The sequence below is a fragment of the Staurois parvus genome, unplaced genomic scaffold (genome assembly GCF_062004578.1).
Source record: "Staurois parvus isolate SC_StPar_1 unplaced genomic scaffold, SC_StPar_1.0 ptg000403l, whole genome shotgun sequence".
In the NCBI taxonomy this organism is placed as follows: Eukaryota; Metazoa; Chordata; class Amphibia; order Anura; family Ranidae; genus Staurois; species Staurois parvus.
In genome coordinates, this window is record NW_028318199.1 from 5,062,134 (window position 1) to 5,085,849 (window position 23,716).

The following is a 23,716-nucleotide window of genomic DNA, read 5'->3' on the forward strand; positions in this document are numbered from 1 at the left end:
GGTATCTGGGTAGGTATCTGTGCAGATATTTAAATAAACACAAAAAAAAAGAAAAAAACCCTTCAAACATATCTCTAAAATCCTATTTGACAGCCTACATCTGATGACATCATTCCCTAGAGACCACTCATGTGATCTGATTAGGAAGTGGAGTGTTCCTCTTTAGTTTATGTGGTTTGCTTCCAGTGCTGGGAATTATGCTATGTGAGTGCATTTTTTTATATGGTTTTAATAAACATGTTGTGCTATGAACCCGTTGAATTCTTCTTTCTTATAATGGTTTATGGAGAGTGATAAGTGGCCTTACCATACCAGTTGATTACAACATAACATGACGTGTGACCATCTTATTCAAATGTGGGGATTGAGGGTGTCAGAGAAAAGATCAAATGAACTGCATGGAGGAGGATGTCTTCCACATTCTGTTGTAGAGTGGATTTATTTGTTTGCTTCCATCATATAGAGTATCTTCATCTCTTTTTCTCACTTTGGAGTGAATAGTCTGGTGGTATTTATTGACACTTTTTTTTTTGCACATTTTTTTTTTTTTTTTTTTAGAGAACTTGGACTTTTTAGCACTATTGTTATGGATTTGTGATATAGCAAGTTTTACAGAAGGAAAAGTGTATTTATTGCTCTTTGGGGATTTTATATATTTGACTGCACCAATATTTTTGTTTGTTAGTTTTTTCCAGTTGCACTTTACAGGTAAAATTTGTTATATTTTTACATGAGTATTTAACAGGGTGGTGGATATATTTTAGCACTGTTTTTTTTTCTTGTTTTTTGTGTGATTCTTCAAACATATATGTTTTATTTAAATTTAAGAAAAAAATTAAAAATCAAACAATTTTTCTTATTCCTTTTTTTCATGTAGTTAACAAACTCCAGATATTCATCTAGAAGTATAACGGACAAAGTTTTTGAGTAAGAGGATACCTCATGAATGCAATTTTAATGTACAAAGTAGTTTTTCCATATAGGAGGGCTTTACCCTTTTTACATTACAAAACATGTAGCAGAAAACAATATATTTCCATACATTATTACTGTTTACCATAAAATAGAATGAAGTCAAGTTAACTTATTTGCAGAACCACTGAGTAGTGGGTGGCATCACTTCCCAAACAGCACAAATATAACACATTTTTATGAAGATTTCACCATTCAGACGAACATCAATTCAACAAATATAAATATAATAAATATTTTATTTACTTAATTTAATACATAATTAAAAAATAGAAATGAGTGCAAACACCATTGCTAAAGCATGCTGCAATGTATAAACTGCAGCATGTTTTAGTGATGATGTTTGTGTACTTATAGCTTTACTGGAATTACTATTTTAACTATGTTGGAATGTTGTTGAACTGATCTTAGTCTGAATGGTGGAATCTTGAAAGTTCCATAGGTTTCATATAAAATGTATTATATCTCCTAGATTGTAAGCTCGAAAGAGCAGGGTCCTCAATCCCCTCATGTTTTGCATTGTATTGGTATTGTTCTGTCACATGTTCTGTCCCCCTTTGTAATGTACAGCGCTGAGCGAACTATTGGCGCTTTATAAATACTGTATAACGATAATAATATTAGGATGAAGTACAGCCAACAGGAATTGGAATTGGTTAAATGAATGCATTTTCAGATGTCTGCAATTACAAAAATATTCAATAACAATGCACACCGAAGTTCACATACAATAAGAATGACTGCAGGGACGCATCATTGAAGTTTCCATGTATGTGCAATAAGAAAGTTGTGGTTATGCTGAACTAAAAGATGCTCCTTCAGAGTGGTCTATAGACAATTTAAAGCCTGTAAGTTAAATGCTTAGCTTTGGATTTCAGCTGTCTTTCTCACTAAACCTAGCCAAATCTGTCTTTGGGATCTAATTATGCAAAAATAACCTATATCAGCTTTATATATTACAGGAATAGGTCTAAATTGGTTCTATAAACTGCAACTACAGTATGTACAAATATATGACTCTTAAAGAAGGGAGTCTTCTATATGATGAAAACATTTTTGGAAAAAAGCAAGCAACAATGGAAATGTCCTTCATCAACTAACTGACTTACTAAATCAAGTGTAACTGTACTTTTTTTGCAGCTTGCTATGCAGTCAGCTTTTCCGGTCAGTCTTCTACTAATCTGTCACTGATTCAGCAAAATATCAACCATGCAGCCATAGAGTTACTTGTCAAATTCTTTTGATTCAGGCACATGCTTGAGTTCTGCATTCTCCACCTATTCCTATAGAGAGAATGGATTTGGGACAGGTGAGAATAGGAGTGAAAGGTGGGGCCGTGTAAAGGGCAAGCTACCAAAGGTGCAGATACACTAAAACAAAATCAAAACTTTTTGTATTCTTATTGGATAAAGAAGGGAAAGGTTAAAACAATCACTTTTGCCATCTGTGTCACTTTTCAATATGAGGAAAATCCCTTCTCAGACAGAAGTCTTAGGAACAAATGTGCCTATTGGAAAATTTCCTCATTCATTCCTGTTCTAATGGCAACTCAAAATTTTGGGTTTACCCAGACCTATCATTAATGATTAATCATTAATGATTAGGACAGTTAGAGAGAGTGAATGATAGAGAGCAATAAAACCTGACAATGATTCTAAACTCTTCCACGCTTTAAAGACAAACTGTTTTTTTTTATTAGATTTAGATAGTTTTACTTAAAGTAATAAGATAGCATTGAATGAACCCTTCAAAGATAGGATTATCGCAGACAGCAATAAAATCCCAGCTCAGGTTCTAACCCTAGTCCATACTATCCAAAGATTAAAAACCATATATTTTGGCTGAAGTTAGGCTGCTACTGAAGATTACAGTTCTGCACAGCAGTAAAAAGAGGCAGGTTTTCTTTATTTCCTGTTCTTACCTTTTGTAATCATTTCTGTTGTCTTTATTTATTGGACCATTTTAGGTCATATCAGAAGCAAGCACAGGAGAAAAGCAAAAAATTATCCGTACAGCCTTTGAGAAAGTGGATGATTTGTTCATTCCTCCAACCAATCTTATTATTAATCACATTCGGTAAGGAGTTGATGTCTTTTTATGCCAACACTGTAAAACAAATGTAGTCTTTTTTTCTTGTGAGATAGTTTTAATTGATTTTTCTTGAGTCTTTTTGTCTCTCCTGTGCCCTAGCACAGGAAATGTCAGGTCCTAACATGACATTTCCAGTTTACCTGCATGTACAAATCTGGTATGACAGCAGAAACGTTTAGATATATTCTCCTAGTATGAGCACAATTTTATCAGAAGGTCAGATTTGTACCTTAAGGTCAGATTTTAGTTAGTCTATGTGGTGAACATTTAACAAAACTTTCAGCACTACCTCCCAAACCATAAGGGCATAATATAAAAAAAGTGTTTATTAACATATTGTAATATTTGGGGATGTTTAGCTCCGTGGTAGATGCATTTAAAAGTGAGTTCACTCCAGGAACTATTTTTTAGGGCTTGGTAGCCCACTTTTATTAAAAGGAAAAAAAAGGAAAGTCCAAAACACATGTTTCCCACGCAGTGGGTTCTTCTCCAGCAAAATATACACAATCCAAATGAGAATGCTAGCCCACCAGGCTACTCATCAGCAGCAGTCCCTCTGACCATTAGATCTTCCAGACACACATCTTAGAGCTTCTCGGCCACACACAGCTCTTGCAGACAATCATACTCCTGCTGCCACAAGCAGCCTATCTGACTCCTATAGGAGACCTTCTGTCTCTCTTGGGTGGAGCCCTGAGGTATTCCTAAACATCCATTATAAGGGCTCTGTACACCTAGGCACACACCCTGCTGTTCCTCCACAAAACCTGCACACTGGGTTGGAGATTCCATCCCTCCCAAGGGAGCCCCATTCAGGACTACCAAAACCTGGAGAAACCTGCAAAAGGAGTTCTATCCTTTCTGAACATCTGCTTCCTAGTCCTGCACTCAGCAAAAGTGCAAACCCTGTGTCCTTCTGCTGACCACTTACACAGTGACAGAACCTCGTACTGTCACAATATATATATATATATATATATATATATATATATATATATATATATATATATATATATATATATAGTCTCTTTAAAAAAAGCTGTCTTTTTCTGTAAACTAGGTGCCACATTAATAAAATAATCCATTGTGCTTTAATGAATTAATTCACCAAACTGACTTCCAAAATACTGTATGCTCTCCAATTCTCATAAATGCTGCCAAACCAATTACTGCTAGGTAGGTTATGCACACTGTTTAAAAGAAAAATCATATAGTGCTTTTTCATTGCTTTGTTACTTGCAGTGCAGTGCAGTTAGGCTGCTTTCACACCGATTTGTTTTTGCTGTGCTTTTCCCTAGTTATAAATGCAACAAAAAAGCACTCCGTTTAAATCCTATAGGATTCTTCATACCACTGCACTGCAGGTACAGTGTGTTTTGAGAAGTCCTGCATCTTTTTTTTTTTTTTTTTTTTTTTTTAGAAGACCTGCATGCTGCATCTTTGATGCGGTTTTCAAACCGCACCAAAAATGCAACTGCCCACTGAAATGAATGGAAAATGTGACAAAAACGTATGGAAAATGCACCACAGTTTTGGTGCTCTTTTTATGTCCATGTTTCCCAGGTGGTCAATAAAAGAATTTGACTTCTTGGAAACCCCTATTTCTCCTATATGATATTGATAAGATTGCCATCATGCACCAATTTATTTTCTTCTAAAGAAGTCCGTTGGGTGGGAACATAGTGGTGGAGTCACTTGTTCATATGGTACAATAGTACTAACATTAAAGAGCACTGGTGATCCTTCAGTGCTGACAGAGCACTAGAATCTGTGAGTTTTACTGCTTTGTCTACTTTTTTAATATTAAATAAGTATTTTTAAGCTTTCCAAGTTTGTTTTACAGTATATTCTTGAAAACATACTATCCACCTTCTGAAGACTATGGAGATGCTTTCTTACAGTGCAATGAAAAAGAATCATGTAATTTTTCTTTCAAACAAGTGTGAATGACCTACCTAGTGGTCATATATTTCTGGTGAAAGAGTGTTTGTTTTTTTTTTTTAATCTAAAAGACATGCAAGTGGTTTGGTGGCACTTATGAGAGTTGGAGCACATAAATTAGAGGAAAATCAGGCACTTGTCTGTTTGGTGTTAAAATTCAGTGAAGCACAATAGACAATTATTATATTAATGTGGTACCTGGCAGGGGCGGACTGACCATTTGTTAACTCGGGCACTGTCCGAGGGCCCGGGGTCAGTAGGGGGCCCCATGAGATGCCCCTGGTACCGTTTTCATAGGCTTTTTTGAGTTTGGGCAAGGACACAGGGGCCCCATGATCCTCTATTGCTCAGGGGCCCCATGAGTTGTTAGTCCACCCCTGGTACCTGGTTTAAAATTTATTGTTTAACACATACTTTATTTTAACACATATATAGATGCTTGACAGTACCCATTTTATTTACTGTATATTAAGCACATATAGTTTGGGAGGTAGCACAGTGTTGTCATTTTTGTGATATAGTTTTGATTATCTTTTGGAAATATTTTTACAGCAGCTTTTTGGTGTGTATAGTTTTATTAAGTTAATATAAGGAAGCAGCACATTTTTTTTTGTTTTATTTACATTTAATCTTTAATAAAAGAATAATAATGCTTTGTGACTAGGCAATATTTATCCACTTATACAATTATTTGTTCTTGATTTAAAGGATAAGTTCACCTTTGGGAATATGTTAGATGTTCCACCTGTTTTTAGGGTGGAACATGTAACATTTTCCCAATGCTGCAGCTGCCATCTCTCTGTGACAGAAGAATTGGGAGAAATTCCCCATAGTAGCTGTCAGTATTCAAAAACAGCATGGCCATGCAGGGCTCCACCCACACGGCCACGTCATTCATTCATAGGGTTCCTTGAATGAATGAACTACTAATCCCATCAGCCTTAGAGGCTGTCGGCTTGTAGTTCTCAATGAACTACCATGGCACTGTGGAGCACCATGGTAGTTAACTGAATCTTAACTGCTTGCCCGTACATCCCATACGAGAAAGCAGATATGCTGCCAGATCTACAAGAGACCTGCATGGCACCAATGATCTGCCGATTGCTGGTGAAATGCTTTACAGGCACCTGTAGCAAAAAATAATAAATGCACATTTTTTTTTACCTGTAAAAAAATGTGCATTTATTATTTTGGTGAAAAAGATGAACTTATCCTTTAAATTTTAAAATAAGGACTCATTAGCAGATCTGTACTATCATTGCTAATAAAGAGGGCCTCCGCGCAACTATTTATTTTAGAGACATGAGGGCACCTTTGCAGCTTAGGTTTAAAGATTCTTTTTTTCTCACATTTCTCTTGCACTCTTCGCCCTCGCTGCATAACTATAAGGAAATTATGTTTTGTAGGGAATTTACTGTAATTTATTCAATTGCATCTTTTGTAGTAATATGACACAAATTTTAATACAGGTGCACCCATTATACTAACATCATAAAGCATTGTGGGTTTTTTTTTAAAAAAAACAGCCCAGCAGAAGCTGTTTCTTTTGAGATTGAGAATGGATTACAACGCTGGAACCCCTTACTCATTCCCAAGGGGGGCAGCATAAGGGTGCCCCCTTATTTAAAGGGGTACCCTGATGCTAATAACCCCCTCTGCCCGCAGACCCCCATAACCACTGGGCAAGGGTTGTAGGGAAGAGGCCCTTGTCCCCATGCCAATGGCACATGGCCTGGTAAGGTGCAGGGAGGGGGGGTGCCCCCTCATCCCCCCCCTTTCCTAGCCTGCCAGGCCTGTGCTCAGATCAGGGGTCTGGTAGGAATTTAGGGGGGACCCAATGCTTTCCCCCCATTTTTTGGGGGTAGGGTTCCCCTTAAAAGTCCTACCAGGCCTAAAGGGCATGGTATTGCTTTTAGAGGGGAACCCCACGTAATTTTTAATTGCATTTTTTTAATGTATTTTTTGTGCTAATTTTTTTATTTATTTTTTATTATTATTCTTTATTTTTTTTTTCCGGAAGAGTATTATCCTCTATGTTTTATATAATGGGGGGTGGGGACTGTGAGAGCCCATTGCATTGTGGGGTATTTGGCGGGCAAGCAGTAGGTGGTGCCTTTACACCGTAACACGTTATTCTTGATGAGTGCAGGTTTGGACCCTGTTCTAAAAATTCAAATTATATGCACCTGTACACAGGTGAGGAAAAATTGGGCCTTGGGAGTAGGTGGTGCCTGAACACCGTAACCCCTCACAGTTACAATTGCTGGGCCCTGCTGTTAAAAATTAAGAAAATAATGGTAAAAAATTTAAATTAGATGCACCTGTCAAACAGGTGCAGAAAAATTGGGTCTTGGGTGTTGATGGTGCCTGAACACTGTAGCCCCTCACAGTTAGTATTGCTGGGTGCAGAAATGGGCCCTGCAGTTAAAAATTGAGGAAAAAAAATGGTAAAAAAGTCAAATTACATGCACCTATCAAACAGGTGCAGAAAAATTGGGCCCTGCTGTTAAACTTTTTTAACAATTAGAGAAAAAAAAATTTAAATTAGATGCACCTGTCAAACAAGTATAGAAAAAGTGGGCCTTGGGTGTTGGTGGTGCCCTAAATCAAACACATTATTGGAAGCTAGCATAATCAGGATTCAGGAATAGGATAGACAGCATAGACAGTTAGATCCCTAACAAATTTAATCAGTTACATCAGCATCAGGGGCTTGATAGCTGCTGTTGATCCAAGTCATTTTGATAAATGTCAGCCAGTCAACAAAGTCTGTGGACAGACACACTCTTTTATCTGTCACAAAACCTCCAGCAGCACTGAATGTCCATTTGGAAAGCACACTGGATGCAGGCCATGATGGTATATTGAGCAAGTTCTGGCCAGTGATCCATCCTCAAGACCTAGTAACCCAGTGGCTGCTCAATTGGAAAGGTCTCCAAGTTTTCTCTTGCCCCTAGATAATCCTGCACCACATGATGCAGATGCTGCCAATGGGTGGTTAAACCTAACAGCTCTGGGTGCTGAGGACTAAAGAATTGTTTTACCACTTGCCGACCAGCCACTGTAGAAGTATGGTGGCAGGTCAGCACGACTGGGCAAAACCACGTTTTAAAACGCGCTTTTGCAAAACAGGTAGGGGCGAGGCACGCCACCGCCCTACCCGCACCGCCGATCAGGCCACGGGTGTCAGTCGCCGGGTCCCGCCAATTAGCGGCAATCACTGACAGAGAGCAGAGCTGCAGTAGCTCTGCTTTCTGTCAGTTCCCTGTCAGCTCCTGACATGCTGATCTGGAGAGAAGAGTTTATCTTTCCGGATCAGTGGTGTTCCCTTGCAGTACACACCCCTGCTCCCTAGTAAAACACTCCCCCCACACAGTTAACCCTTTCAGTGAATAAAAAAGTTAACCTCTTCCTCCCCAGTGCCATTAGTACATTGTCAGTGTTTTTTTTTTTTTTCTCTGACCACTGTATTGGTGTCACTGAGGATGTCAGTGACCCCAAGTCAGTTCCCCCCCAGTGTCAGAATGTCCACCACAGTCCCGCAGTCCCGCCATAAGTCACTGATCGCCGCTATAAGTTGCTGATTGCCGCCATTATTAGTATATAAAAAAAAATAAAAAATCACAGTATCTTTCCCGCCATTTATAAACGCTATAACTTTCACGTAGACCAATTAATTTACACGTATTGGGTTTTTTTTTAGCAAAGACATGTCGCAAAATGCATTTTGGCAGAAATTTATGACGAAATTTGGTTTTTACATTTTTTTACTGGACATGTTTTATAGCAAAAAGTCCAAAATATTGGTTTTTTTTTCTCACAATTGTCAGCCTTTTTTTTTTATAGCGCAAAAAATAAAAAATGCACAGGCGATCAAATACCACCGAAAGAAAGCTCAATTTGTGGGAATAAAAAGATGTAAATTTAATTTGGGTGCAGTGTTGCATGACAACGCAATTGTCAATTAAAGTAACGCAGCGCTGTAACACAAACCTCTTCTGTAACCGCTTCCTGACCACCCTATAGCAGAAATACTGCTACAGGGCGGCATGGGTGCGCAAAATCACACACACACACACACATATATATATATATATATACACATATATACACACATGATTTGAGCTCCCATGGTTTTCACGCCCCTCCCAGATAGCGTCATATTGCCCCTCAATACACCAGTCATCACATTTAACCCCTTGATTGCCAGGAGCACGCTCATGTACAATAAACCTCCATTGCTAGTATAGTGTCTGAACGGGTCAATATCTTTGATCAGATATACCACTATACCAGCGTTCACATTAGTATAGCATCCCCAAAAACGCAGCGTTAGTGGGATCAGCCCCGGCACCTGCCAGCACCTGCATTTTAGCCCCTACGCTTACCCCCCCCTTCTCCTCCAGCAAGTGCAGTGTCAGTAGGTCACGGTCACTTGATACACTGCACACAAAACCGCAGTGTTTGCAGAATCAGGCCTGATCTCTGTTATGCACTTGCCGGTACATTTTGATGACTCTCATATGCAGCAGAGTGCCAGTACTAGTGCAGTTCTACCTTTTGGTTAACTGGCGAGTACCAGCGGTCTAGTACATCTTGGTCTTTCACATACCTCCTTGATTTTTGGAGCAGTTTTTACACGGAATATCTGTATGCGTTGATTGTGGATCAAAGCAATTTATGTGCACAACGATTTATTGCCGCCAACCCAAATTCAAACCTTGCCAGACCAGTCGCATGGAAACTCATTACGATTTTCGAATTTACTTTCTTTTTTGGGCCTAACCCTCAACATGGGCATTACTGAAAAAAATGAATTGCGGTTGTATTGGTCCGCAGACCCGATTCATCATATGCCGTGTTCTCTGCTTCCATGGCCAGGCATGGATATGAGAATATAATGTGTTTTATGCATTTCAACGACAATACACTCTGTCATCCTCGGGGTGACTCTGAATTTGACCGGCTCCACAATATTCAGCCCCTCGCAAATCACCTTAACCAAAAATTTGCAGATGTCTATACTCCCCAGCAAAACATCTGTGTTGATGAGTCCCTCATTAATTTTTCTGGCCGCCTTGCATTCACACAATTTTTCCCCTGCAAGCGTGCCAGTAATGGAGTCAAGATGTAGAAGACGTGTGAGAGGGCAACAGGCTATACTTATAAGTTTTGGATTTTTACGAGGGAAAAGATAGTCACGTGGAGCCCCCTGGATGCCCAGACTACAGGGAGCAGTGGCAAGATAGTTTGGGACTTGGTGTCATCCTTTTTCCATATGGGGTACCACTTATACGTGGACAATTTTTATTCAAGCGTGCCACTATTTATACATTTGTTCAATCTTGGAACTGGCGCTTGTGGCAAAGTGTGACCTAATGTGTGCCCACCATTAGAAGTGGGTGGATGCAGGGCAGTATATTCTAATGGTGGGCATACCACACACTTTTTATGGCAGAGATTTCTTCTCATTCAGTCTAAAATGGTAGCTTTTAAAGGCTTTTAAAGCGTTGCCTATGAATATTAAAAATGTTTGCAGTTTGTTGCCATTGCACAGGGCATGCACAGTTTTAAAGCATGTCATGTTTGGTATCTGTTTATTCGGCATACCATTATCTTTTATATTTTATAAAATAATTGGCCAATATATTGTGCTTTTGTGCATTAAAAGTGAAAAAAGTGTATTTTTTTTTTAATTTGCATTTGAAAAATCGCTGCACGAGTACTATGCGCCATAAAAAATTGTAGTACCCACCATTTTATTCACTAGGGTGTCTGCTTTAAAAATATATAATGTTTGGGGGTTTAAATTAATTTCCTAGCAAAAAATACTGATTTTTTTCATGTGAACAAAAAGTGTCAGAAAAGGCTTGGTCTTCAGGTGGTTAGAAGAGTGATGTGTGGTATAAATTTCTAATGCTGGGCATAAAACACCCCCACCCCCCAAAACGACCCCTTTTTGGAAAGTAGACACCCCAAACTATTTGCTGAGAGAGAGGCATGTTGAATCAATAGAAGAATTTATTTTTTTACCACAAGTTTTTGGAAAATGACAAAAAAAATATATATATATATATTTTTTTTTTACACAAAATTGTCATTTAAATGATTTATTGCTCACACATGCCATCGGTATATGTGGAATTACTCCCCAAAATACATTCTGCTACATCTCCCGAGTATGGGGGTACCACATATGAGAGATGTTTTGGCAGTGAAGCCAAGTACAGGACCCCAAAATCCAATAAGCACCTTAAGGCTTTTAAAGGGCTTTATTTCCTCATTACACTTCCAGACTACCTATCACAGTTTCGGAGGCCCTGAAATGCCAGGATAGCACCTAACCCCCCCAAATGACCCCTTTTTGGAAAGTAGACACCCCGAGGAATTTGATAAAAAGCACGGTAAGTATTTTGAAGATCTCATTTGTTGCCACATGTTTTTTCTATTCTTTTTTTATATTTCAAAACCTTGTGAGAAAAAAATGAGATCTGCAAAATACTCACCATGCTTCTTTTTAAATTCCATGGGGTGTCTACTTTCCAGAAAGCGGTCATTTGGGGGGGTTTGGTGCTATCCTGGCATGTCAGGGCCTTCGAAACTGTGATAGGTATTGAGGAAGTGAAATGAGGAAGTTACGCACCTTCAGGCTTTCAAAGTGGTCATTGGATTTCAGGCTCCTGTATGTGGCTAGGCTACCAAAAAGTCTCACACACGTGGTATCCCCATACTCGGTAGAAGTAGCAGAATGTATTTTGTGGTGTAATTCCACATATACCCATTGCTTGTGCGAGAAATCATTTAAATGACAACTTTGCGTAAAAAAAAAAAAAAAAAAAATGTTTTGTCATTTCCAGAAACTTGTGGAAAAAAGATAAATCTTCCATTGACTCAATATGCCTCTCAGCAAATAGCTTAGGGTGTCTACTTTACGAAAAGTGGTCATTTGAGGGTGTTTATACTATCCTGGTATTTTATTTTGTAGATGCTATAACTTTCACACAAAGCAATCAATATACACTTATTGGAAATTTTTTAACCCAAAACATGTAGCAGAATACATTTTGGCCTAAATTTATGACACAATTTTAGTTTTTTTGGATATTTTTTATGACCGAAATGAGAAAATATTGTTTTTTTCAAAAACTTTTTTTTTTTCAAAATTTTTCTGGTTATACCAAAAATAAAAAGTGCACAGGTGATAAAATACCATCAAAAGAAAGCTCTATTTTTGTGAAAAAAGGACATAAATTTTATTTATGTACCGTATTGCATGCCCGCGCAATTGTCTGTTAAACTAGCGCAGTGCTGTATAGCAAAAACATGGCGTAAATTGCAGTATCTATACCATAGTTTGTAGACGCTATAGCTTTCACACAAAGCAATCAATATACACTTATTGGGATAAAACCTGTAGCAGAATACATTTTGGCCTAAATTTATAACTAACTTTGAGTTTACTATATATTTTGTATAGCTGAAAGTAAAAAATAATTTTTCTTCAAAATTTTTGGTCTTTTTTTGTTTATAGCGTGAAAAATAAAAAGCGCACAGGTGATCAAATACCACAGAAAGAAAGCTCTATTTGTGTGAAAAAAAGACGTAAATTTCGTTTGGGTGCAGCATTGCAGGACCGCGCAATTATTAGTTGAATTAGTGCAGCGCCGAGTAGCAAAAAGAGGCCTGGTCATTAAGGGAGTAAATCCTCAGGATTGCAAGTGGTTAAAGGCATCAGTCAGCCAGCCACATTCTCCACTGCTCTTCCTTTGGCCAAACAAAGCCTCAGAAACACATTGTCCAGGAAATAGTAACATCCCAGTGTCTGGAAAGGTGTTACACAAATTTTTCTTCAAGGCATCCCCAAGATGTTTCATCCTCTGCTACCTCTGCCAAGGCAGGATGAGCTCTGCATAATTACCGTTTTAACGTGGATCACGAAGGGTTGCCTGTTGGTTATGTGTTATAGAAGACACTGGTAGTGATAGCAGAATTCAGGCTTTACTTGTGTGGCTTAAGTTACAAACATACAGAGCACATTGCAGCAGACATATTACAGACACATTACTTCCTGAAGAGATGATAGAGAAGAGGAAAGAACCATATGTACAACTAGTGACCTTAGTGTACAGTGCCATCTACTGGTCAAGTGATATTAACACAAAATACTATATAGTACATTATAGTACATGCTGTTGCATTCCCAACACCCCTTCTCAATGGCATGTGCATAATTATATGACATTTAGTCTCTTTTGTAGAAAACAATGACGTTCCCTTGTTTTTGGATAATCTGGTTCCATTGGTGTTTTTGCTTCCTTTGCATCTTGCATATGAAACTGTTCTAACATTTCTGTAATTTTCTGACTTTGGTTAAGAAGATAGCTTCCATCCTCTTCCCGCTCTATTTGAATTCCTAGGTAGTGAGTAATGTTCCCCAACTATTTAATTTCAAAATTTTGTTTCAGTTTGTGAACTATTTGGTCATAGTCCCCTTCTTGTTCAAAACACGTCAAGATGTCATCGACGTATATTAGGATGTATGTCCATTTGTTCTCTTGATTCTTTGAATACAGACATGGATCTGCTTTACTTTTTGAGAACCCTTCTTTTCTGAGTATTTCGTTCACTTTTTCATTCCATGCTCTCGCCGCTTTCTCACCCTTTCCGGCAGCAATACTAAGGAGTGTTCTTATAGTAGAATGTTTCACAACTGGAGCAAATGTCTAATCGTAATCTTCTCCAAATTTCTGGGAGTATCCCTTGGCAACTAATCTTGCTTTGTATCTATGGATGTTTCCTTCTGCATCATATTTTACTTTAAAAGTCCATTTGCTTCCGATGGTTTTGCGACCAGGAGGGAGTTCTGTTAGTGACCAAGTTTTTTATTTTCTTGAAGTGCTTTTATTTCTTCTTCAGCTGCTTTTCTCCACTGATCGGCTTCCCTTCTCGGCAAAGTTTCTATGTCTTCCCAGGATGTTGGCTCCTGTGTTTGATGTGTTTTAGCAGCGTATGATAACCTGCGGGGTGGTATCCCTTTTGTCATTCGAGAGGATCTTCTGATTTCTTGTTGTTCAGTGGGTTCTATTGGATCGTTGATTGTAAGTTCCACTTCTTGTTCTGGCTCTTGTCCTGCTTCGCATGGGTCAGTGTCTCTTGCCGATTCAGCGCGTAAATCCTCTCCACATTTTTCAAGAATTGTATTATCTGGTGCTTCACGTTCATTAAAATAAACACTGCGGCTTACTGTGACCTTGTTGGTCTTTGGACAAAGGATTCTATATCCCTTACACTGCTCACTGTAGCCGACCAGAATGCCTTCTATGGCTTTGTTCTCCAACTTGGAGCATTTCTGACTTGGAATGTGGGCATATGCTTTACAGCCAAATACTCTGATATGTCCTACGTTAGGTTTTGATCCATTCCACATTTCATATGGTGTACTCTCAATAGCTTTTGATGGGAGCCTGTTTTGTAGGTATGTTGCAGTCATTATTGCTTCTCCCCAGTATTTGTTAGGTAAGCCAGCGTCCGTAATCATACATCTTGTCATTTCTACAAGAGTGCGATTCTTTCTTTCCGCTACACCGTTTTGCTCAGGAGTGTATGGTACAGTTGTTTGGTGTATAATACCTTTTTTCTTTAGGTATGATTCCATCTCTTTATTCATATATTCCCCTCCATTGTCAGTGCGTATTATTCCAGGTTTCCTTTGAAACTTGTTGCTTGTCATAGCTACAAACTCTTGAAATTTTTCTAATGTCTCACTTTTGTGCTTCATTAGATACGTTATTGTGTACCTGGAATAATCGTCGATGAAAGTCAGTAAATACCTGTTCCCGCCAGGTGTGATGGTTTTCATTGGTCCGCACACATCACTGTGTATCAGTTCCATGGGTTTAATGGTTTTACTCTGATTGGTCTGTGGAACAGGGGTTCGGGTGGCCTTTGCTTTGATGCAACACGTGCACTTGCTGAGTGTGTGGCAAGGCAATATTTTCATGTCTTCTGATAGACCTCTCTTTGCAAAGTCCTGTATAGCTTCTGGGTTTTGATGCCCCAATCTTCTATGCCACAGGTGGATGCACTTGTCATGTGGGTTATGAGTTGCCGCATTAGCCTTCTCACTTTCAGTGATGAGTTTGTACTGATGTTCATTTAATCTTCCTCTTGCTAGAATTTGCTTTCCATTTTGAATTGTGCATTCGTTACCTCTGAACTGGACAGTGAGTCCATTGCTTGCAAGGGTTTTAACTGATAGGAGGCTTCCTTCTAGGCTTGGAACATATAGAACATTCTTTATAAGGATGCTCTGCTTGCCCCCTGATGGCGTTTTGCAGTTCAGAAATCCCTGACCTTTACCTTCTGCTGTAATACTTTTCCCCATTTGCTAGGAAGACTTTATCTTTTACACTAAAATCAATTTCTGTGAAGAATGTCTCGTCGCTTGTCATGTGACTTGTTGCCCCTGAATCAATGTACCATCCATGTGAGGTACTATTCTGAGTCACTTTAAAAGTACCACTCCATGATGCACTTTCATTTTCTTTCATGACTGGTTTAGCTCTTTCTCTTGTGGGTAGCTCCCGCTTTCGCTGCTCAGCTTTCCAGATTGAACAGTTCTTTTTCAGGTGACCGGCCTTTTTGCAGCGAAAACATACCCTGGTTTCTTTGCTTTGTCTTATGCCTTCATGCACCTTCAGAGTTGCCTCTGGTCTCTCGTTCTCTTCACTATGCAAATTTTTCTTTCTTCTGCTGTATTCATCAATTAATTTTCCCTTAACATATTCTAGAGTCCGTTCAGTTTCCGGTCTAGTTTCTAGAGCATTTATAAGGGCACTGTATGATTCTGGAAGGCTGCACAGAAGTATTGAAAGAACATGGTTGCTTTTTAATTCTTCACCTATTGCACCCAGCTGGTCCACAATTTCTAGCATAGCATTTACATGTTCACCCATTTTCTGCCCTTTTTCCAGCCTCATCTTATACAGTTTGCGTAGCAGATACAGTTTACTGTTTAGGTTTGCACGTTCATGCAGTTTTTGTAACGCAGTCCACATACCTTTAGCTGTGTTTTCTTTCCTTATATGAATGAGTTGATCATCCTCCACTAACAGGCTTATGACTGCTTTTGCTTGCCTGTTTTTTCTGTCCCATTCTTCCGGGTTGTCATTGGGTCTGTGTGTATCTAGTACCTGCCACAAGTCATCTTTGGATAACAGTATTTCAAGCTTAAACTTCCATAGCTGGTAGTTGGTGTTGTTGAGCTTTGCTATTGTAAACTTCATATCTGAAGCACTTGCCATCTTTCAGTGAATTGGATTGTAAATGCAGCACTTACTTGCTTGTAGTTTTCCTTTTTCCAGTGTCTGGAGCTGGGCCCATAACCGGTTGGTTATGTGTTATAGAAGACACTGGTAGTGATAGCAGAATTCAGGATTTACTTGTGTGGCTTAAGTTACAAACATACAGAGCACATTGCAGCAGACATATTACAGATACATTACTTCCTGAAGAGATGATAGAGAAGAGGAAAGAACCATATGTACAACTAGTGACCTTAGTGTACAGTGCCATCTACTGGTCAAGTGATATTAACACACAATACTATATAGTACATTATAGTACATGCTGTTGCATTCCCAACATTGCCAACCAGTATTGATCCCTTTCCTTAATACTTCATTTCACAGGCTTTGTAGAATCAGGGAGCCCATGTAGCACAAGTTTGACAAGGCATGAGATTCTGAGTCCTCTGGGTCACTGCGGATGACACTGTGAGGAACTATGTCCTCCCAGCCATGTACTACTCCTGGCTGGGTTTCTAGGGACTGAAAAACATCCCCTGAAGACTGCTGTATGTTATCCTCTAGTTTCATGGTGCCACAATCCTCCACCTCCACTTCTTCCTCCTCCTATGTGTTCTGCGGCCCCTGCAGGAATGGTACCTGCATAAAGGGGGCCTTGAGAGGAAAGGAAGTCTTCCTTTCCACTGTTCTGCCTCAAGTGCCCTGTCCATGATTCCATGCAGCATGTGCTCCAGCAGGAAGACTAGCGGGATAATGTCACTGATGCATGCATTCTTGCGGCTTACCATCCTTGTGGCCCCCTCAAAAGGGGACAGGCCAGTGCATGCATCCTTTATTAGCATCCACTGGTGTGACAAAAAGAAACCAAACTTCCTTGAGCATGTCCTTCTGCCATATTCACACAGGTACTCATTTATGGCCCTCTGTTGCATGTGCAGCCACTGCAGCATTGCCAATGTAGAGGTCCACCTGGTGGGCTTGTCATAAATGAGTCGGCTGATCAGCAGGTTGAATTCAAATTGAATGTCATCCAGCCAAACACTGGCAGTGTATGACCACTGGAAAAGGTTTCAGACTTCGGCCTGCCTCAGATCTTGTAAGCCTGGGTACCTGTCCAAGAAATGCTGCACCACCAAATGCAGGGTGTGTGCCAAGCATGGAACAAGTGTCAAGTGTGCCATTGTCGCATACAACCGTTCCTGGCTCAAGCTGCCATGGTATCAACCACCTCTGAGCCTGCCCCTGAAGAGCTGACAGAATCTCTGGCCCAGTGTGGCAATGCATGGTATCTTTTTAGCCTGACTGCTTGTGTAGCCCCTTGAAGGCTTACAGAGCACTACTGGTTCAGAGCACAATTCAGCAGAAGAGGGCATAGAGGAAGAAGAGGGGGTGGAGTAGACAGATGTGGCAGAATCACCACCAGCTTTTAGGAGGTGTGGTGGTGGAACAAGTTCCAGAAATGAGCCCTGTCCTGCATCCTTCCCAGCTACCAGCAGAGTTAACCAGTGCTCTGTGCTGAATATGTAATGTCCCTGACCATGCCTGCTGGACCACGTGTCAGCAGTAATGTGGTACTAAATTGTGCCAAGTCTATGACTGTCAGTAATATATAGGTACCACATCCCAAAAGGACACTATATTGCCAAATGTATTGGGATGCCTACTTTTACACGCACATGAACATTAATGGCATCCCAGTCTTAGTCCGTAGGATTCAATATTGAGTTTAAGCTGTTATAGCTGCAAAGGGTTTACAGCTATAACAGCTTTAACTCTGTTGGGAAGGGTGTCCACAAGTTTTAGGAGTGTGTCTATGGGAGTGTTTGACCATTCTTCCAGAAGTACATTTGTGAGGTCAGGCACTGATGTCTGACAAGAAGGCCTGGCTCACAGACTCCCCTCTAATTCCTCCCAAAGGAGTTTTGTCGGGTTGAGGTCAGGGTAGTCAAGTTCTTCCACCCAAAACTCACTCATACTGTACATGTCTTTATGAACCTTGCTTTGTGCACTGTTGGAACATCCCAAACTGTTCCCACAAAGTTGGGAGCATTAAATTGTCCAAAATGTCTTGGTATATGCTGATGCCTTATAATCCCCCTCCACCAAACTTTACACCTAGTACAATGCAGTCAGGCAAATGCCATTCTCCTGGCAACCACCAAATCCAAACGCGTCCATCCAATTGCCAGTCAGCGAAGCATGATTCATCACTCCAGCGAACCCGTCTCCACTGCTCTAGAGTCCAGTGGTGGTGTGCTTTACACCACTGCAATCAACAATTTGCATTGTACTAGGTAATGTAAGGCTTGGATGCAGCTGCTCAGTCATGGAAACCCATTCCATGAAGCGCTCTATGCACTGTTGTGCTAATCTGAAGGCCACATGAAATTTGGAGGTCTTTAGCTACTGAATCTGCAGACAGTTGGTGACTTCTGCTCACTGTGCGCTTCAGCATGCACCTTGCTCTGTTATTTTACGTTGCCTACCACTTTGTGGCTACGTTGCTGTTGTTCCCAGTTGCTTCCACTTTGTTATAATACCACTAACAGTTGACTGTGGAATATTTAGTAGCAAGGAAATTTCACATACAGACATTTTGCACAGGTGGCAACCTATCACAGTTTGAATTCAACAAGCTCCTGAGAGCGACCCATTCTTTCAAAAATGTTTGTAAAAGCAGTCTGATTGCCTAGGTGTTTGATTTTCTGGAGGCCATGGAGGTGATTGGAACACCTGAATCCAATTATTTGGAGGGGTGTCCCAATACTTGTGGCAATATAGTGTATACTGAAGAAGGAAAAGAAGAGAAGGTGGGATTCTCTAGGTACCAAACAACAACACCATTATGATAAAAAAGTACATTTTAGTAAACAAAATTAAAAGTTATACAGTACCTAGCACAGATAATGGACCAATCTGTACTACTGTAAATTAAAGCTTCAATTACATTCCACCTGGGAAGATATCTTCAGAGATCAATGTGTTTCAGCTCTTAATAAGCCTTCATAAAGAGAAAATGGTCTAGAACGAAAGCACATATGGATAAACACCACATGTATACAAAAATAGGGCCATTCATATAACAAAGGCAACTTATACATACCCAAGAAAAGAGTATACTAAAAATGCATGTCTTGTATGGCAGACCTCCAATGGAGTCAGGTGAGGTGATAGGATAGACCCAGTCAAATGGCAGAGAAGATAGAGACAACAAGCCTAAGCAGAAAGAAATACAATAATAGTATTCGTGACCACTAGCAAATGGCCCTAAATTCGGAATCTTATTACAAAATCATACCAAACTACATTGGTTACCTACCAGAATCGTAGTGTAATGAATTATAACTTTAAGGATCCCATAAATGGTCATAATAGATATGCCAAGAAAATGACAAAAAAGTTGCCCAAAAAGTGAAAAATTAAGTAAAAAACACAGCTGGCAAAGCAATCAAATCAATTGCGTACAAATAAGTATAAATAAATTGCCACGCTACATCATCATTGTTATAAAGATAAATGCATAAATATTGAAAATTATATAAATGAAAACAGCAACAAATAATCAAGTCCCAATAGAAAAATCGTGAATAAAGTCCCGATATTTTGTTATTGTGTAATCAAACACTGCGTGTCTTCAAATAAACCAAGTGCACCACCACCAAGTAATAATAGGACTCTTACTGGAACATGTGGACCCTTAATCTAATAAGAGTCATAAACGCATAAATGTAATGGCCTGAAGATGAGTATCCACCATAAGCAGAGGAAAGATGCTGGACAATCATTCTGAGCAGAAAGGATCCCTTTGGACTATCCCCATCTTATAAGTCTCTCCGATATGTGCATTCATTTGGACCGTAAAGGAAGAAACCGGTTATCTTCCAGTTAAACAGATAAATTAATTGAAAAGTAATTATTTGCTTTCTTTGCATCGGTATTCACATAGTTGGTAAGGTTGAATAAAGACACCAGTCCAACGTGTATGTGTGTGCCTATACCATTTCCAATACCTGTCACAAGTTAGCCTGCAGCTTCTTGTGTGTTTATTCTTACCTCTGTGTGTTTGTCTGTGCTCACCTTTGGGCGTCGTCTGCTATCCTCTGGGTTTTATGTTCTTCCCTTCTATCACTTATTTAAGACATGCTCAGTCTGTCCCACTTTGCCTGAGCAATGTCTTGTTGTTGGATCTCCCTTGTGTTAATTCTGTGAATCCTATATAGTCTATGTCAGGAATGGACTCAGCACTGGTGGTGGGAGATATTGTTTTATTTTATAAAAACGCACAACCAACAAACATTTTCTACAAAAGTATAAAAAAAATAAATAAATAAATAACATACCAACATCACATTCCATCATGTGCAAACATAAAAGTAAACATTTCAAAGCCATACTAGAGTCCTTATGGCTGAAGCAATATGTACGCAAGACCCTTACAGCCGGAAACAAAGATTTGCATTCACGGCTTTTATGGCCTAGAAAACAAAACGTGGCCTTTATGGCCTAATAAATCTGCATATATGGCCTTTACGGCCTAATAAGAAAGCACTTACGGCCGAATACAATAGCATATGTAGCTTACATGGCCTATAGTCAAACTCTGTACAAAACATCATACAAAACAACATTACTGAGACTGAGGAACATAAATCTTCGGGTCCATGTAGCCTTTCTTCAAAAAAAATCATCTCTGAAAATCTAAGGGAGGGTGGAAGGAGAAAGAAAACAGGATAGCTTACCAACACCCAGAGATCAACAGGCGGCAACTACAGGCCTGATATTCCTCCACGCCTTTATCCAGACCCCTCACCACCACCTGTCTTTCTCAAGACCCCAAACTTTCCCCACCTCACCAAGAATGCCACGCACCACCTCCGGGACAGGAAGGACTTTCTTCCGTATGGACACTTGGCACCGTGCATTCCACGTGAAATACCGGACAACTAGGCTAACTAAATAAAGAGTGTCCAAATCAAAACCCCGGCGATCTTGCAATGCTCCATATACCCACTCTGCATAAGACATGCAGTGCAAGAAAGGAACACCCAGAGCACTCCCCACCTCTTTGTAGACTTCAACATTGAAGGGACACTGAAGCAGGAAGTGGTCCATAGTTTCCACTTCACCCCGACACTCCCCTCTCGGACAACCGCGGTCATCCAGAGAGAGGTACTTCAAGTTTCCCCTCACGAAGAGTCTGCCGTGAAAACCGAGCCAGGCCTGGTCCCTAAACTTGAAGGGAATCCGCTCAGAATTTAATAAGCGTAAGCCCTCCCGCATAATATGGCCCGGGCAATCCCTCAAGGCCAGCGGCGCATGACAAACAACGGACACAATCCTCTCACCCAGGAGCTTCCTAGGGAGGGACTTAATATCCTCCGCCATCACACGCCACCGCCTAAGTATTTCAGGCTCGGGGCAACATAAGTCGGGAGCTCACCGTGCTTAACCCTTAGGCTTTTCACTAGCCCACCACTCTCCCAGCAACTCAGAAAAGGCCTAAACCAGTTCCGGAAGAGGCTTACCCATGCAGGTGGTCTCTCTGCCAGCATGTTACCAAAATTGTGCTTCAAAAACACCAGAGAGAAGAAGACTACCGGGTTGGCCATACCTAAGCCACCCTTCCTCCTGGATAGGTAAGTCACATCTCGCTTCACAAGGTTCAGTCTGTTTCCCCATAACAGCTGGAAAAAGCAACTGTAGATCCTCGTATAAAGAGACTCTGGCAAGATGGAAACTGTGCTGACATACAAAAATATGGGGATCAGGTAAGTTTTGATCAGATCAACCCTTTCCCTCAAGGAGAGCCGCCACCCCTTCCAGCATTTCACCTTGACTTTGGCATTGGTCAGCCTGGCCTCCCAATTCGATTTGCCATAATCGGCCGGGCCAAATTCAATGCCTAATACTTTGACGGACTGCTGAGGCACAGGGAAAGCGTCCGGGAGCACAAAGCCCTCACCCTGCACACCTAACCAAAGGACTTCAGACTTGTCCTGATTGATCTTGGACCCCGATGCCTCGGAATACTGCTCTATCTCTGAGACAACCACCTGCGCCTCCACAGCCCCAGAGACAAAGACAGAAACGTCATCAGCGTAGGCAATGACCCTCAGGGGTGGCTCACCAGCAACACCCACCGGCACCCCGCACAACGCTCCACAGTCCAGCCTCATTACGAAGGGGTCGACCGCAAAGACGTAGAGCAGAGGACTCAGCGGGCATCCCTGGCGCACCCCAGAGCCAACCCCAAAGGGCTGCCCAATCCAACCGTTCACCAGCATGAAGCTCTCCGCCTCTCTATGCAATGTCTTGAGCCAGCCAATGAACCCCCCCTCCAGGCCATACTTGTCAAGAAGATGCCAAAGGTACTCATGACTAACCCGATCAAAAGCCTTGGCCTGATCCAATGTCAGCAAATACTTTCCCCAGCCTTCAGCCCTGCACCGCTCCAGAACCTCCCGGACAGCTAACACCGCTGTGAAGGTGCTCCTGCCCTGGACCGAGCAGTGCTGCTGACCGGAAAGCAGCGTGTCTGCGACTGACGCCAGGCGCCAGAAAAGAATCTTTGCCAGAATCTTTCTATCAACATTGAGAAGACTGATGGGGCGCCAGTTCTCAATCATTGAAGGGTCCTTACCCTTTGGCAGCAGGATAACAGCAGACTTTCTCATGGAGGGAGGGAGTGAACCTTCTTGCAGACAGCAGTTAAATACCTCCGTGAGATGGGGTGCCAAGCTAGTCTTGAAAGATTTATAAAATTCTGCCTTCAGACCATCTGGCCCAGGTGTTTACTTAATTGTCAGACTGTCTATGGCTTTGGCTACCTCTGCCTCTGTTATCTCGTCCATCAAACTTGGAAGCGGGACGTCACTCCCCAGACCCGGTGAAGAGTCCAGAAAACTCAACATCCTCTCCCGGCCGAGGTGCTTCTTCCACAGAAGATCTCTATAAAAGGACCTCGAGACCTCCAGAATCCCTGACCTGGATTTTGTCAGGGAACCTGTACTATCTCTCAGGCCTAAGACCGTTTTAATCGCTGCGCTTTGTCTGCAATTCTGGTAAGGGTCGGGCGAGTGATATTTCCCGTAATCCCTCTCCAGAACCAAAGAAGCGTGCCGGTCATACTGATGCTTCCTAAGAAGGAGTTTCACCTCCGCAATCGCCCCAGGATCACCACCAACCGAGACGAGGCGGTCAAGTCTCCTCCGCAGCCGCTGATAGGCAACATATCTATCAAGTTGTACCTTTTTACGTATGGCCCTGAAAAACCCACTGATTTGCTTTTTAGTGAGCTCCCACCACTCTGTCTTACTGCTGCAGAAATCCAGAAGGGTCACCTGAGCCTGGAAAAATTCCTCAAAGGATTGTCTCACACTCTCGTCATCCAGCAAGGCCGAATTCAT

At 40.9% G+C, this 23,716-nt stretch overlaps 1 protein-coding gene across 1 annotated transcript in view; it reads left to right on the forward strand.

The window, feature by feature from the left end:
• FSTL4 (follistatin like 4) overlaps window positions 1-23,716 on the forward strand; it is a 1,219,954-nt gene that overhangs the window by 1,182,733 nt on the left and 13,505 nt on the right. Inside the window, exon 10 of the mRNA XM_089686641.1 lies at window positions 2,939-3,048. Within this exon, the coding sequence (XP_089542767.1) occupies window positions 2,939-3,048 (110 nt within the window). The remainder of the gene's footprint in view (window positions 1-2,938; window positions 3,049-23,716) is intronic.